The sequence below is a fragment of the Hypomesus nipponensis genome, chromosome 14, assembly GCF_054491055.1.
Source record: "Hypomesus nipponensis isolate SF chromosome 14, ASM5449105v1, whole genome shotgun sequence".
In the NCBI taxonomy this organism is placed as follows: Eukaryota; Metazoa; Chordata; class Actinopteri; order Osmeriformes; family Osmeridae; genus Hypomesus; species Hypomesus nipponensis.
The window spans coordinates 19200469-19215708 of NC_140374.1; the positions used below are offsets into that span (position 1 = coordinate 19200469).

Below are 15240 nucleotides of genomic sequence, written 5' to 3' on the forward strand. Positions count from 1 at the left end.
TAAAATTACATAACCCCTTCCTGTAACCCTGGACTGCCTGCCTACTGTTTACAAAGTGCAATGTACAAAGACAACTGTGCTTTAATGAGTGAAAAGTGCCAACACAAGACTATTTCAAGATAAACTATTGATAGACTGTGTGCACAGTCGGCTTTGTTTGTGAATGCGTGTGTCTGTGTGTGTAGTGAGCAAGCTCAGCTTTATGTACATATGAAAATCACGTGGGGGCCATTTCACCCACTTTAAATGCCAACCCAGATTTTGCTTATTTTAAAACTTTGAGGTTCCACTGTTGGTTTTGCTTGTTTGCATATGAAAGCTTGGATGACTTCATAGCACGGAGGTTTCTGTTATCTCATCCTGGGTTATATCCTGACAAATGCCAATGTCCAGAAGGTTAAAATAACAGTTGCTTTTACTTTTTACGTTTATTGGTCTTAGTATACTGTAGGTTATTGAAGATAGTCTCACTATCATAACATAACAGAATTTGTACTGTACAACACATGGTTGAGTCCAAATAGTATTAAAGAGCAGCGGTCGTGTTTTGATTAGAATTGTTGCTGCGATTATAATTGTTACAGCATAGTATGATCTGGAAATGTCCCTGCTTCCCTGCATCCTGCAAACGTCTCAGAGCACCACTAAAACAACGAGCCAACAGCACACAAAGCCAAGGTCTGCCACAACAGTAACTGGATGAGATCAACCACTTGTAAAAAGGGACTTGGGTGTTTCCAGGAGCGACACATTGTGGTTGCAGTGAAAGGGAGTCGGTGGAAATCCGTCATGGCGTTCTGTCACCACAGTGAGGACACCGCCAGTTAAAGTGTGGCCAAGCCACATACAATGAGCCTAGAGAAAGAACACAACTGACAGCTGCAAACACTTAGACGCCTGCCAGGAACAAAAGCCAGAGGAGAAAACACAATCCTGCCCACTCTGGCTATAATGAGTGTACACAACAATGACTTCCAATATTTTCAGTGAAAATTACACATGGCATGAATTGCTTTTGTCCATTCATTCAATTGATAGGACTAACCAGAATTACGATATTAAGGCAGTTATCTATGCAGTGACAGCTCACCATAAGTTAGTGGATTTTTACATCTGATCGGGGAAAAACTGACTTGAAAGAATTCAGTTTCATACATGTGAAATACCATGCATTGAACATCATCACATCAACACAACAAATACATGCTAGACAGTATTATAAGCCACTTGGTATGCATGAAATAATTCTGTTCAGAAGCAGTATTGTTGAAGTATCTCATACACTGAAACATGTTGCCCTCTTCTGGTTGGAAATACAAATACAAAATACAAATACAAAACTGTGAGAATAAAACAACAGCTGTGAGAAAGATGTGTCTGACAGGAAGGACCTGAGCTTCATGGTCCCAGCCATCACATCACATCCACACAGAGTTCACCTGGGGACTCACTTCCTCTTCGTGATTCCCTGACCCATTTCCTCATCACAGCCACACCGGGAGGGGTGAGAGACGCTTGGTTCGATTCCCGGCCGTGAAAAATTGAGTTGTGTCCTTGGGCAAGGCACTTCACCCTACTTGCCTTGGGAGGAATTTCCCTGTACTTACTGTAAGTCGCTCTGGATAAGAGCGTCTGCTAAATGACTAAATGTAAATTAAGATTCAGCTCAGACCTGCCTTCACTCTTTGGAGAGAAGCCCCACATGCCCTGGATCATTTCCAGAAGGCAGGGAGATGGGCTGGATGGTGATTGATTGACACTTCAGACTGTCAGACCGTCGCAGTTTTGACATGTTGAGATGTTTTTGGAAGGACCTAAAGATGTGCTTATGCAATGTTTACAGTGATTGAGTGCCCACTGGCTGAGTTTTAGCAGAAAATAAACTGATAGTAATTACATTTAATAATGAATCCATGTTTATTAATGTACCTGTTACTGACACTTTGTATAACCATCTCTGCTTTTAGCCAGTCGTTATGAGAGAATATGCACTATACACAAATATTGTGCACATGTTTTGGACGTCCAATTCATCCAACAGAAATGTCAGGATGTTAGTATGATATGCAGGTATGAAGAGGTTTAAAAACGCGATCACGATGTTCCATCATTTGTGAAATGATGATCATGTGAAAAAGCAATCACAACACAGCTTCTGATCTCCCCAGGTTAGATAGGCCTGGGTGTGAGTAGGACAGACCAGTCAAAACGCAGAGCACTCCATATCACACAGGAGTGAGTTTAATGGCAGCTTCGTCGCTCTAGCCCCTTGACCCTTTCCAAGAGCCCCTGTGTTAGTCACTCACCAGTGCTCTCAAATTGAAACAGTGCCAGTCTGGTGGTGGATGAGATTTTAACTCTCTGCTCAAGCCTGAATGAGTGAGTGGAAGCCTGGCTACTGCTGATCACTGATTGGATGGCCTTGAGTCGTGGCGCTACAATGGCTGACGTGAGTTGTGATGATAAAGAGGGGTGTAGGGCTCCACTTCAGAGCTGGTGATGCTGCACTGGATACTGCAACACAGTGGGTTGTTGAAATGTCGCAATATTTTCTCCATTCTGAACAATTACTGATTCTTGACGAGACAGGCAACTAAAAAAACAGGGGGAGAAAGTGAAACTTTACTGAATGTGTAATGAAGGGCATATTCATCTACAATTGTATGTTTCTTACACAAATATTTCTGCGTGCATCAGAGGGAGAAGCTTTTGAGGTGAAATATTGATGGTTCTCTCATGTTGCAGAATAAATGCATCAGATATCAACAGTTGATCTGGTCCTCTGAGCTTCAAGCTGTGTTCCAACATTAGAATATTAGTTGATACAGGTTTCAGTAAGTCCAATTGAAGATCTTTTATAGACATTTTAAGACCATAAAGATTGAAATTTAAGACCTAAACAACGCATCACCCAAAAAAATATTCAAATCAAAGAAATTCCGAAAAAAAATGAAAAAGCATGAATTCAATTTACAGATAAAGCAATCACATAAGTAACCTAATTTCATTTCATTCAGCACTAAGTACTAGGGGTGGGGGAAAAAAACGATTCAGATATGAATCGCGATTCAGTCTTCTAGCAATTCACATCAATCCACAATTTTATTTTTTATGTAAGCATTGAATTGCAATTTGATTAAAAATCGAAAAACTCGTGAATCAATTTTTTGTCGAATTGTGACCCCAAGAATCGAATCGTGAGGTACCAAAAGATTCCCACCCCTTATAGACGGTAGCTGTACATTTCTGTTTAATATTTAACCGTGTTGCAGAAATTAATGTCTATTCAAGAAAAGTCTACTTATCGTCACTGTATTTTGTGAACAAGTTCTTAGAAATCCTTAAGCAAACTTTCACTTGTTTTGTAAGTTTGATTAGAAGGCAGAGTATTCTGTTTTATTACTTGGCATTAGCAGAAACTAAACGTATGTTGTCCTTTGGCATTTAATAGTGTCATATAGAAAATGACACTGTCTTGTAGAAGATAACTAAGCAGGAACCTTTGTGGCTCAGTGGGTAAGCATGTGTACCATGGAATCTATTGCCAAATACGATACCCCTGATTCAAACCTCGCTCAATCTAATTGACAATACATCCTCTAGTGCTCCACTTTGTAGGCTACGACTCAGTACTGTTTTGATACTTTGTAATAACTTTCTGCGGCCAGCGTTTCTGGAAATGAACGAGGGAAAAACCTTTTTTACACCTGACAAAATTAAATTTACGACCTCGGAGGAAAACCTGTCAGTTTCTAAGACGTTTTAAGGCCTTAAAGTTCAGAATTGTAGATTTTTTTTAATACCCTGTAGGAACCCTGTTGATACCAATTATAGTACATTGCTGCCACCTAATGTTCAAAGTTAATTGAGCAAATGTATAATGACAACTAAAACTGGTGATACAAAAGGAATTTATTGAATTCCTACAGTAGAGTACAGTAAAGGCTGTGCAGCTCAGCTCCTAAGATCAAATCTTCACACATGAACAGAGAAAATGTAAAAATGAAACACCTGCTGATTCAAAAAGTGAACCTGAACATTAATTTTGACACAAGGAGAATAATAACACACAAACAAAGGGGTCATCTTATTGACCTCCCTTCAACTCTACTTATGTGCCATGCAACCACGTTAGGTTGCCAACCCTAAAATTACACACAAGTATACAAATGCAAAACGTTTTGTTGGTCACTGGACAATACAACTTAACAAGTCTTTGGCTAAATCATGATACATTAACACTTTTGTGACCACACCAAACTATAAAACATGTGATAAAAGTCTCAGTGAACAATATATACATTTTTATATAAAAGCATAGAAAATTGTTTAAATAGTGATACTACAGCAATATTTCAAAGTTAAATGTGTGGTATTGCACGTGGGAAGTCAGGCATGGAGTGTGTTGCAGGAACTTGGCCAGGCTGCTTAAGGCTTCCTGCGCCTGCAATACAAATACATTTATTAGAAAACCCAATCAAACATCGACTTCACAAAACACTTTTTTTTTTTTTTTTTGCGTGAAGTAACAAGGTAGAACTCACTTAGGGTATCCGTGGTGTTGGTATCCTGGCCCCATGTTTGACCCAGCTCTCATCTCCAGAGCGACAGAGCACTGGGGGAGGAGAGAGGGAGAGGACAGTGTGAGAACAGCCAGGTTAACCTAAGGTCTTAAACCCCACATGTACACCCACGCTGGTCGTGCTCTCACCCTGGTCTCCACGTCCGTCCAGTCTCCCTCCACATGCTCATTCTCCTGGGCAGGTTTGCCCTCAGACGACCTCCTCTTGCGACTGCATGGAGACACAAACAGTCCTCCGTTTAAGGGTGGATGATAACAGAGTGGGCAACGGTGAACACATCCGGGGAGACCTGCACAGACCATGTGACCTGATGCACAGACCATGTGACCTGATGCACAGACCATGTGACCTGATGCACAGACCATGTGACCTGATGCACAGACCATGTGACCTGATGCACAGACCATGTGACCTGATGCAAAGACCATGTGACCTGATGCACAGACCATGTGACCTTATGCCCCTGATGTGTGGTTTTGCTGCTTTGACCCTCCTCTCAGACGTTGTGTTCTCTTGCACATATTGGGGGGTGGGAGTGGAGAGGACACTATCCTACATTCACACCCACATTTAACTAAAAACTCAGTCATATACAAAACTCTTTTTTTGCAATTTGAAGAGGGGAACCAAGCCTGGAAGGACTTCCCTGCCCCCAAGGGTGTATACATTTACATTTAGCAGACGCTCTTATCCAGAGCGACTTACAGTAAGTACAGGGAGATTCCCTGGTGAAGTTAGTCTTAGGGTGAAGTGCCTTGCCCAAGGACACAACGTCCTTTTAGCACAGCGCGGAATCGATCCGGCAACCTTCTGATCACTAGCCCGATTCTCTAACCGCTCAGCCGGTTAGCTAAACACCTACCTGGGGCCAGATGGGAGCTCCTGTTTCAGAGTTTCAATGTCAGTGAACTGGACTGCTTGTCCACCGCCTCTGGTTTTGAACACCTCGCCCTGAATGAAAAGAAAATAACCCAACCCCAAAAATCAGACACCCTCATTGCACCCTCCAGAAAAGACGATCGGTGCGCGGTGTGAGTCAAGCGAGTCTGTGGGGGGTACCTTGATCAGCTTGGTCTGGATCTCCCCATCGGAAGCCACTTCCTGGTGAGTCAGCACGTACTTGTCACACTTGGACAAGGCCTTCTCGCTGGGGGTGGACACTTTGATGGCGTTGTGGAGGATGGGCTGCATGACCGTGTCCAGCTCCACGTTGGAGGAGGGCTTGTGGTCCACCCACCTCTCCCCTCCGGCCGAGTGGGAGCGCCGGTGCAGCGGCCGCACCGGCGCTGCAGTCTGCTCAGAAGGAGGAGGAGTCGGCGACAAGTCAGAGGGTGGTCTGTGTGGCTGATGACCAATCAGATCCACGTAAAAGGGCCCGTTCGAAACAGATAAGATACAATCCATGATCAGTCAGGAGTTATTAAAGAGGATCATGTTGTTAGTAAGAAAATCTGTTTATTTATGTCTAAAGTGCAAAAAAACATATACAAGGGGAAATATATTTTAAAGCATTTTCCCCTACAGCCATTCAAACCCACATTTCAAAAAACCCCACGAGAACAAAACAAGACCTTAGGTCAACTGAGATGTTAGTGTGATTCCTCGCACATCTTTACCACCTCAAGCTTCACTGACCCTGTGCGCTTCCTCGCCTACGTCTAGGTCACATGGCTGGGGGCGGGTCTCTGCCTCCCTGACCCAGCACCTGCCTCTTCTCCTGTCCAGGCTGGCGGCCTGGACCTGGTCTACACCTCTAGTCTGATAGGCTGGCTCTGGGGCAAAGGGGGAGTGGCTATCCTGCCTGCAGCTGTCCTGGGAGGCCCTCAGCTCCCAGTCGGAGATGCAGGAGGCTACAGACAGGGAGCTAGCGCTAGGAGTGGGGGAGGAGGGCCCTGGCCTGAACTGGGAGGGGTAGTACACGGGGGCCTGGCTGGGGGGGCACGGCTGAGGAGCAGAGTACAGAGACTGCACACAACACCCAGTTAGTCACCCATCGCAGCATGCACACAAACATCAACCACAAGACTGGCTATGGGTAAAGAGCAATGAGGTGAATTTTCGATTGGAGGCATGAGTCAATATTAGAGGCAGCAGCATTCAGTTTTAGACGAGGGTTCAACAGGATAGAAATACAACAACAAAAACATCACGCTATAAAGTGATCCGGTCCTAAGAAAGCAGGTCAGTAGGTTAGTGAAGGAGGAAGGACAGCTGGCAGGCAGGGCTCTAGAAGCGCATGTCGGCGTAACGTACAGGAACAGGGGAGGGTGACGCAGATCTCTTGGCAGGAAGTCGGTCCCTCTCCCGGGAGGGCCGCTGGGGCGCCTCGGGCCTCTCAGACTTGCTCTCAGTCACGATGGCCTTGAGCTGCTTCAGTTTCTCGTCCTTCACCCACAGCTTGTTCTGCATCTCCAGCTGCTTGGCGTTCACACGCCTCTCCTGTTGCACACAGCAGACCCTGGCGTTAAGACCCACACACCCTCATGCGGGGGCAGTGAAGGTTGTGCGTGCGTGTGTGCGCGCGCGTCTGTACAGTTCATCGAAGGGCTACTCACGCATTCCTTCTCCCATTTCTGCTTGGTGTCCGACACCATGCCCTGCATGCGGGCCTCCATGCGCTTCTTCTCAGACAGCTCCCTCAGGAACTTCTGCTCCCGGCTCTCCAGCTCCTGCTGCAGCGAGCGCTTGTCTTCCTCGTAGATGTTGGTGGTCTTCTGAAGGATGTCGATCTGGACACGCACACACACACACACACACACAGGAGCATTACAGCCATGTCAGTTGCAGCACACTAGAGCAGTCTGGAGGTTGACTCACTGGACTCGGGGGGCAGGAGGGGGGGGATGTCTTTACCTTGTACTCCAGCATCTTGGCCTTCTTCTCCAGACGCTCCATCTCAGCCTTCTGGTTCTGGATGATTTTGTCCTTCTCTCCCAGTTTGCCCCTCTGATCATGGATGAAGTTCTCTTTGGTGACGAGGTTGCTGTCCAACTCCTGCAGCATGGACTTCATCATTTTGGCTGAACAGGGTTTAAAAAAAGAAAAAGGTATGACCCACTGCATCCAACCCCAGGCAGCAGCTTAAGAGGTGAGGCTTGAACTCGGACGCTCTGTCTCACCGGCTTTGTGGTACTCCTCGGTCATCCTGTGCCGGATGCGTTGCCTCTGTTCCAGCACCTGGATGATCCTGGGCAGGGTGACGTCATCGTGGGGGTCCAGTAGCTCGCAGGCGGGCAGTGGGGGGAAGCTCTGCAGCAGCTCGTTCATCACAGAGGGGGCTGCAGGGAACGACAACAGGAAGTCAAAGATGACAGAGGATACATGCATTACAACTGACCATGCCATAAACATGTATGACATTTCCACCTGGTACCAAAGGATAGAACAAACACAATACGAGTACATTGTGACGAGGACAGCTTGTTTGAAAGGAGAATGCATGATTATTAAACTGCTGGTGACAGCCCCAATGAATGACGTTGACGTTGCATAAAGGCTCTGGGTTTGTCTCTGTTGTGGCGCAGACGAGACAGTCACCTCCGTCTACAGGGCCGCCCCTCTCCTCCAGGCGCCGGGAGAGCTCGTCCTTAAAGGCCTGGTTCTTCTGCCGCCGCCCGGCAGCAAAGCCACAGATGGGTCTGTCCACCGGCCGCGCCACCTCCACTTCCTGGGTCATCTCAGCGAACCGCATCACCAGCTGCACACACAGAAAAACGCTTTCACAAGTACAGTGGTGCGAGTGTTTCACATGCGAATGATGACGAATGGTTTTGATTTACACTGGCATTAAAAACCGAATTAAGCAGACATACCATGGTTTCCTCATAGTCATCAGCTTTGGGATTGACACAGACCACCATCCGGACTTTTCCCTCTCCATCAAAGTAGTTCTTGAACAGGTGTGTCACTTTTGAATCTCTATAGGGAACCATCTGTAAAAAGGTGTAGAATTGTCTTTGCACATTTTTTTTTTTTTTTTTGCACATTTGTACCGGCCAAAAAGGTACAAAAAGGGCAAGAACAACAAATAGAACAATGATTAAAAACCCACCTTGTTTGTGCCACACATCTGGTTCTCCCTAAGAACCTCTATACAAGTCCTCAGAGTCATCAGGGACTGGTTGATGTTACCTGCAATCACAGATTGTTGTTAAAGCCTCAGCTCCAGGCGGAAGGTGACCCTACATAAGTCAAGGAGTCAGATGGCTGAGCTGTGAGGGAGTCTAGTAATCAGAAGGTTGCCGGATTGATTCCCCGCTGTGCCAAATGACGTTGTGTCCTTGGGCAAGGCAATTCAATGGGAATGTACAGTAAGTACAGAACCTGTACTTGCTCTGGATAAGAGCGTCTGCTAAATGACTAAATGTAAATAAGAGACAGTCTAGAGGTCCCAGACCTGCTTCTCTCAGGCGGCTGCCCTCGGCCCGTGTCCTGCTGGTGCGCTCGCTGCCTGCCAGGTCCACCAGACACAGCTGGCTCACATTCACCTGGCTCTTATCCTAACCAACCAACAGTCAAACATAAACAACGTTACACATCTCATAAACAAACTAGAGTTTTTCCACCCATTGAAGTGCAGTACCCTTGAGGTTGTTAGTTTGGGTCATAGAGTCGTCTGACCTGCAGGATGTTATCTCCGTCTGCATCCAGGGGGGCCTGTGCTAGTTTGATGATGAACACACTGTGGGAACGACTGGATTCTCTGTTTAGCTGAGTGTTGGCAATCCTCCTTTTCTTTTGGCCTGCAACAAACACGTGTAAAAGTGTTTAGCAAACTGAAACTGACGGGCAACAAGAGAGGTAACATCTGAAGTACTGGTTGATTTGTAGCTTTTAACAGAGCTCACCTCTCCAGAAAACCTCAAATGCTTCCTCTGTGGACTTCACCTCAACCTCCGTGCATCCGGCCACATACATGTTGTGGTTCTGATCTTCTCTGAGGATTTTGGATTGCGGAGGTCTACAGCCACATAATACACAAGTGAGTAGTGAAATAAAGTGCAACAATGACAACAAAAAGAGAGCATACAATTACAGCAAGGACCATTTCTGTTAGTGTTGGGTGAATGCATTCCGGACACAAAATGCTATTAGATAACCATGACAACGCAAACAAAGCATTAAATAGCTGTGCCAATACAAAGCACATATAAGCATCTAACGGAACTAGTAAACTATACAACAGCCAAATGCAACGGTAAGACAATGTGCTTATTTGAGCTACTCTCACTGGCCACGCACATGAACTCAGTGTTCTGCCTCAGAGGAGTGCCTCCACCATTCCACCTAGCAAAGGAACACAAACATTTGATCTGCAACCTACTCTACAGTGACTCCAAACAAAGTACCACAGAATATCAGTCAGTAGGCCATCCTGCATGAACAGTGGCTTCTTAGTTCAAATAAAACCAGATTGTGATACATTACGAGGATGAGGTACAAACTGTTGGCAATCAGTTCATAATATATTATCCATTAATGAACAGTGAACACATTAGGAAATTCTTGCATTTGTAACTTGGTTTGATGTTCTTGAGCTTACTTTGGTCTGATTGGCTCAAATGGAGCTTCCTCCAGAAGATCGTAGATGTAGTTATTGTAGATCTCAATGTAGGACACAAACACACTGTAGCTGCTATCCTCATCAACACCTTCAGCTTTGCACGCCTCCTCTGGATTGATCATGTCGGCAAATTCCGGATCCAGCCTCTGTCTACAGATATTACAACAAAGCCAATCATGAAAGCTCTACAAGCTAGCAATGTCAGACTACGAGGAAGACATTTAAAACTTATCTTGCTCACTGCTAGCTAATGTTATACATTGTCATTCTGGACTGATAAATGATAAGAGGAAAAATATGTATTTTTGATTTTGGGGTGAACTATTCCTTTAATACTAGCTTAGCATATTATAATGTATTTATTTGAAATAATTGAAACTGGGCATGAAACGTACTTGGAGGAAGGGGTTTTGGGAACAGATGACTGGTTTTCCCTCCTTTGCCTTTCAAGCAGAGCGTCAACCTGAGTCTGGACCTCCATACCATTCTTGTCGTCCGTCTTGAAAACCTTGACACACACAATCAGACTGTTACTTACAACCGAGACAACAAACAATCGATGAAAATTAGATGCAAGGCTAAAATCAAGCCAAAATGAGTGTCTTACAAATCTCTTGGCCTGGTATGGACCTATGCTGTTGAAGATCATGTCAAGAGACCGGGGGAGAAGACCCCCCTGCCCTGGAGAACCAGTCATTGTAAAAGTCTTCCCACTTCCTGTGACACCGTAAGTAAACAATAGGCCTGCCAATACAAAACATTTTTTTTAAACCTTTCTGCGTACTCATGGGTTAACCTTGGAATATCAAACAAAACCTGTCTCTCCTGTTCTCACCGTTTTTACTATGAATGAGGTCATCCACAAGAGGTTTGGCAACGTCCTCAAACAATTCCATCTGGGATGTGCTAATTCCAAACACCTTCTTGAAAGAATACTGTGTCTGTAAAGGACATATGATTTAGTCAAATAAGTACTTTGGACAATGCTGAAAGACTGATTGTGGTGGTATTTCACAATTACCTCTTTGAACTCCCCATTCCTGTTGGCTTTCAGCCCATCAGGGGCATGCAACTGAATGGTGGTGTTGCTGATTACTTCGATACAACATTCCTCATCTTCTACACCCAGGGGTCGTACACGGCAGTACACCTGACGAGAATCAAAAATAATGCTTAAGATAGAGCTACGTAGCTTAGCTACAGTAGCTTAGCTACAGTAGCTACCTAGCGTTACAGTACAGTACAGTACAGTACAGTACAGTATAAAGCTTCAGTACCCTAACATTGGTTACTATACAGTATCGTTTACTGTTAGATACTCACCCCAACCGGGTCTTTCTGGTTGCTGGGTGGCTTCTTGGGAGCAGGTCTACGAGGGGTTTTGCCCTTACTTAAAATAACAAGACGTAACAACAGTGTTAGCTACACAGGTGGCTAAAGAATCTGGCTGGAGTACTGTAGCTAGATAGCTGGAGCTAACGACCTACTGTACTGTAGTCAGCTAGGTTAGCTAGAGCTACTTCTCTCCAATCCAGCTATCAGGTAGTCATTTACTCAATAAGCTAATTTAACAAATGTATCAGTTAATTACAAATACAGTACATCTAAATTGTCTTTTTTGAATGAGTACTCACGTAGGTCTTATCATGGTGAATTGTTGTTGTTTGTTATTATTTCAACTCTTCTTTTCTGAGATCCTTCTCCTCAGTTCCAAGTTCGAACTTTCCCTCCGGTCTCGAGGACAACGGATTTTTCAAATGGACCAATCAGAACAAAGAAAGCGCCATCGAGTCTATATATTTTTTCCTGTTCCGGTCCAACCTCACTTTTCAAAATAAAAGCCACATCTGCGTACAGAGGGCGATGCTGACACCTACTGTCAAGCTGAAGCCTAACAAAACGTTACAAAACAATTGTCACGTGGACCATTTTTGTCAGAGCAGGTATTTGTGTTTCATGCATTTCATGATATGTGTATTCATGCACGTGGAAATGTAGCTATTATAGCCAGCCAGACATAATAAAAAACGGAGCGTAAGACTGAAATCCAACACTTGCTAACTAATACGCGTCCAATACGGTAAGTGGATGTAACTGTTGTTTGTTGTCTAGACTAAGATTATTTTGTTGTATAATACCGCTAGCTAACTAGCTAGCTAGTGTAAAATCAAAGTGCAGAAAAGTTTGTCAGTAGCTACCTTGTGATTCACAGGTCAAATGGCAAAGGCCAAGGCAGTTGTTGATGCAGCCAAGTCAAAAAAACAGAATGGGAAAACTTCTGGGCGAACGACCTCCAAAAAGTCGCAGGATACGATGGAAGGGAGCACATCATTCAAAACATGTCTGTCTGTTCAAATATTTCCATATACATCGGATGCATTGTTTAATGCTATTAATATTATGGCTAATGTCTGTCCTTTTCAGGTGCCAAACAGCCTCGGATATTCACTCGAATTCATAACAGAAATGGACGCGAAAGTATCTTGCATTTTATCTACAAATGTACTCTGGGCCAAAGTTTTCATTCACAAATGAGACAGGTGTGGGCATTTTCAAAGCAAGTGTTTTTGCATTAGATTCCCAAAACACACTGACACAGCCCAGCTGATAAACTGTAAACTTTTTGTTTTGTTACTCCAGTGTCTCCAGCAACCTTTTCTTCGCTCTCTTGCAACATATAAACTCCATCGCACTACATCCCTTTTTAACCGCCGCATCACTTGCATAGAATGGCATCCAACCCATACCACCTCACTGGCCATTGGATCCAAAGGTGGAGACATAGTATTGTGGGACTACAATAGACTCAACAAGATGAGCTTCATTCAAGGGGTGAGAATAATTTCCAAGTATCTATATTTGTGTATACTGGACCCAATAATAACCGTACAGTTAATATGACCTATTTGTTGCATTGCATTTGTAAATGTATTTGCAGAAAGGAGCCGGGGATTTCATAGGTGGGATCAAGTTTTGTCCGACCGACTTGGCAAAAATCTACACTGTCTCTGGAGACGGCTCACTGGCTGTGCAGAGCTTTGAGGGGCATCAGGCCACCACTCTGTCCAGAACCTCAGACTGTGGTCACAGCCACCATAGTCTTTGGTGAGAACGCATGCTGAGGGAATGCATGTGGCAGTATAGCATGTAGTCCAATGTTCCATGAAATTATAGACTTTTCTGATGTAGTTATGAACATTGCTTTTTCCTCTTTAAAAAAAATGATTTGCACATTTTACTTTCTGTTATACTCATGTATGGTTATTTTTCCCCATCCAGTTTTTGGTACTGCTGTGTGGATGTGTCAGTAAGCAGACAGATGCTTGTGACAGGGGACAATATGGGAAATGTCCAACTGCTGGGCATAGATGGCCATAAGGTTTGGGTTTGAACTTGGATGATTCTTCCAGCATCATTAAAAAATATATTATTCGGCAAACAATGTACACACAACTTTCTATACTGTAACATATGCTAATATTATATCATACATTTTTATTTTTTATTGTAACACAACAGCAGTTAGCTTAAATTGCATATCATTTATATATATATTTTGTATTTTCCCCAACAGATCTTCAGTGAGAAGTTGCACAAGGCAAAAGTGACACATGCTGAATTGAACCCTCGGTGTGATTGGTTGTTGGCAACAGCATCTGTCGATCACACAGTCAAGCTATGGGATTTGCGTAACATCAAAGATAAGAGCAGCTTTCTCCATAATATGCCTCATGACAAAGCTGTCAACTCAGGTAATTTTTAACTGCATCAGTTATTGTTTGTGGTTGGACTTACTTGTTCTTTTAAAACCAACTATTTGTAACTAGTGTCAAAGGGTTCTGTTTGACCTATTTGAAAAAAATGTGCTTCCTAATTTATGTTTTTGTTCCTGGAACACAGCTTATTTCAACCCGTTGGATTGCTCCAAGCTGCTAACCACAGACCAGTATGACCAAATCAGAGTGTATTCCTCCGCTGACTGGTCAAGCCCTCAACATATCATTCAACACCCACACAGACAGTTTCAGCACCTCACACCCATTAAGGTGGGTGATCATTCTGTATTAGCCCCCATGTCAACGTGTAACAAGAGAACTATGCATTTGATTCATTTCTCCTTGACTTGTGTCTTTACATTGTCTTTTGGTCCTCAGGCCACCTGGCACCCTATGTATGACCTCATAGTGGCTGGTCGGTATCCTGATGATAATGTGTGTACTGGTGACATGAGGACCATTGACGTCTATGATGCCAACTCTGCACAGCTTGTGTGTCAGCTGCATGATGCCAGTGCTCCTGGCATCATATCTGTAAGTAGTTTTGGAAGGGTCACTCGTTGTTTTTGGAGGTTCATGAAAAAACAAACATGTTCAAATCTGGAAATGTGTTTTGTCTAGGTCAATAAGTTCAATCCGATGGGAGATGTTTTAGGATCTGGAATGGGTGAGTTTTAATTGTAGAAATGAGTGAACGGAGAGCTTGATTAATACCCGTCCCATGCAGAATTTGAAAATAATGTTCATGTAATAAAGTTGTCTTTGTTCAATTGCAGGAGTCAACATCCTGATGTGGACTTCTGACAACATGCTTGGCAAGGAGCAGGAAGAGCCACAGGAGCAGGCGGGAGGTGATGGAGGACGCTTCAGAGGCCAGCCCAGGACTCGTCTGCAGCGCTCCACCAGAGACAGGAGAGGAGCAGCTGAGGATGCAAAGCTGAAGAAAAAACTGGCGTCCCTGGAGTCACCAGGAGCCAAGACCAAGTCCAAACCATTGGAGAATAGCAAGACACAGAAAGGCAAAAAGAAGTGATGTAAATGGTAAACAAAATGAATAACTAGACCATTTTAAAATAGTCAAGATGGGTCACTCAAGCCTCTATAACTGTTGTATGTACGTTTTTGTTTGTTGTTTTTTGGTATGAAAGTACTTATTTTTCTGAGAAATGTTAAGAGCCACTTATGGGTCTTTTTACAATTTTATATATTTCAATAAACATCAAATAAAATGTATTTGTATAGCCCTTTTTACACGCAAGCATGTCACAGAGGGCTTCACATATGCCCATAGAACGGCCCCTCAACCAACCTAAACCCT

The 15240-nt window shown here is 44.0% G+C and overlaps 2 protein-coding genes across 5 annotated transcripts; one reads left to right on the forward strand and one right to left on the reverse strand.

The window, feature by feature from the left end:
• Positions 1-3894: 3894 nt before the first annotated feature.
• Positions 3895-11932, reverse strand: kif23 (kinesin family member 23). 4 transcript variants are annotated; one of them, XM_084671575.1, is made up of 24 exons: positions 11781-11932; positions 11470-11536; positions 11168-11296; positions 10982-11087; positions 10754-10890; positions 10542-10654; positions 10126-10296; positions 9825-9869; positions 9431-9543; positions 9204-9325; positions 8980-9082; positions 8635-8714; positions 8396-8515; positions 8121-8280; positions 7703-7861; positions 7437-7603; positions 7139-7312; positions 6837-7022; positions 6219-6548; positions 5643-5876; positions 5446-5534; positions 4712-4793; positions 4545-4615; positions 3895-4444 (listed from the first exon to the last, which is right to left on the reverse strand). In XM_084671575.1, the coding sequence occupies exons 1-24, from the start codon at positions 11792-11794 to the stop codon at positions 4429-4431; spliced, it is 2988 nt and encodes a 995-aa protein (XP_084527701.1). In that variant the 5' UTR covers positions 11795-11932; the 3' UTR covers positions 3895-4428. The 4 variants fall into 4 exon arrangements, with proteins under 4 accessions (XP_084527701.1, XP_084527702.1, XP_084527703.1 ...); XM_084671576.1 differs by lacking the exon at positions 9825-9869; XM_084671577.1 differs by lacking the exon at positions 6219-6548.
• Positions 11933-12073: 141 nt separating this feature from the next.
• On the forward strand, positions 12074-15151 carry ddb2 (damage-specific DNA binding protein 2). The gene is made up of 11 exons (XM_084671582.1): positions 12074-12226; positions 12359-12487; positions 12571-12686; positions 12787-12978; positions 13085-13251; positions 13426-13525; positions 13721-13898; positions 14047-14192; positions 14301-14456; positions 14544-14589; positions 14699-15151. The coding sequence occupies exons 2-11, from the start codon at positions 12364-12366 to the stop codon at positions 14953-14955; spliced, it is 1482 nt and encodes a 493-aa protein (XP_084527708.1). The 5' UTR covers positions 12074-12226; positions 12359-12363; the 3' UTR covers positions 14956-15151.
• Positions 15152-15240: the final 89 nt, after the last annotated feature.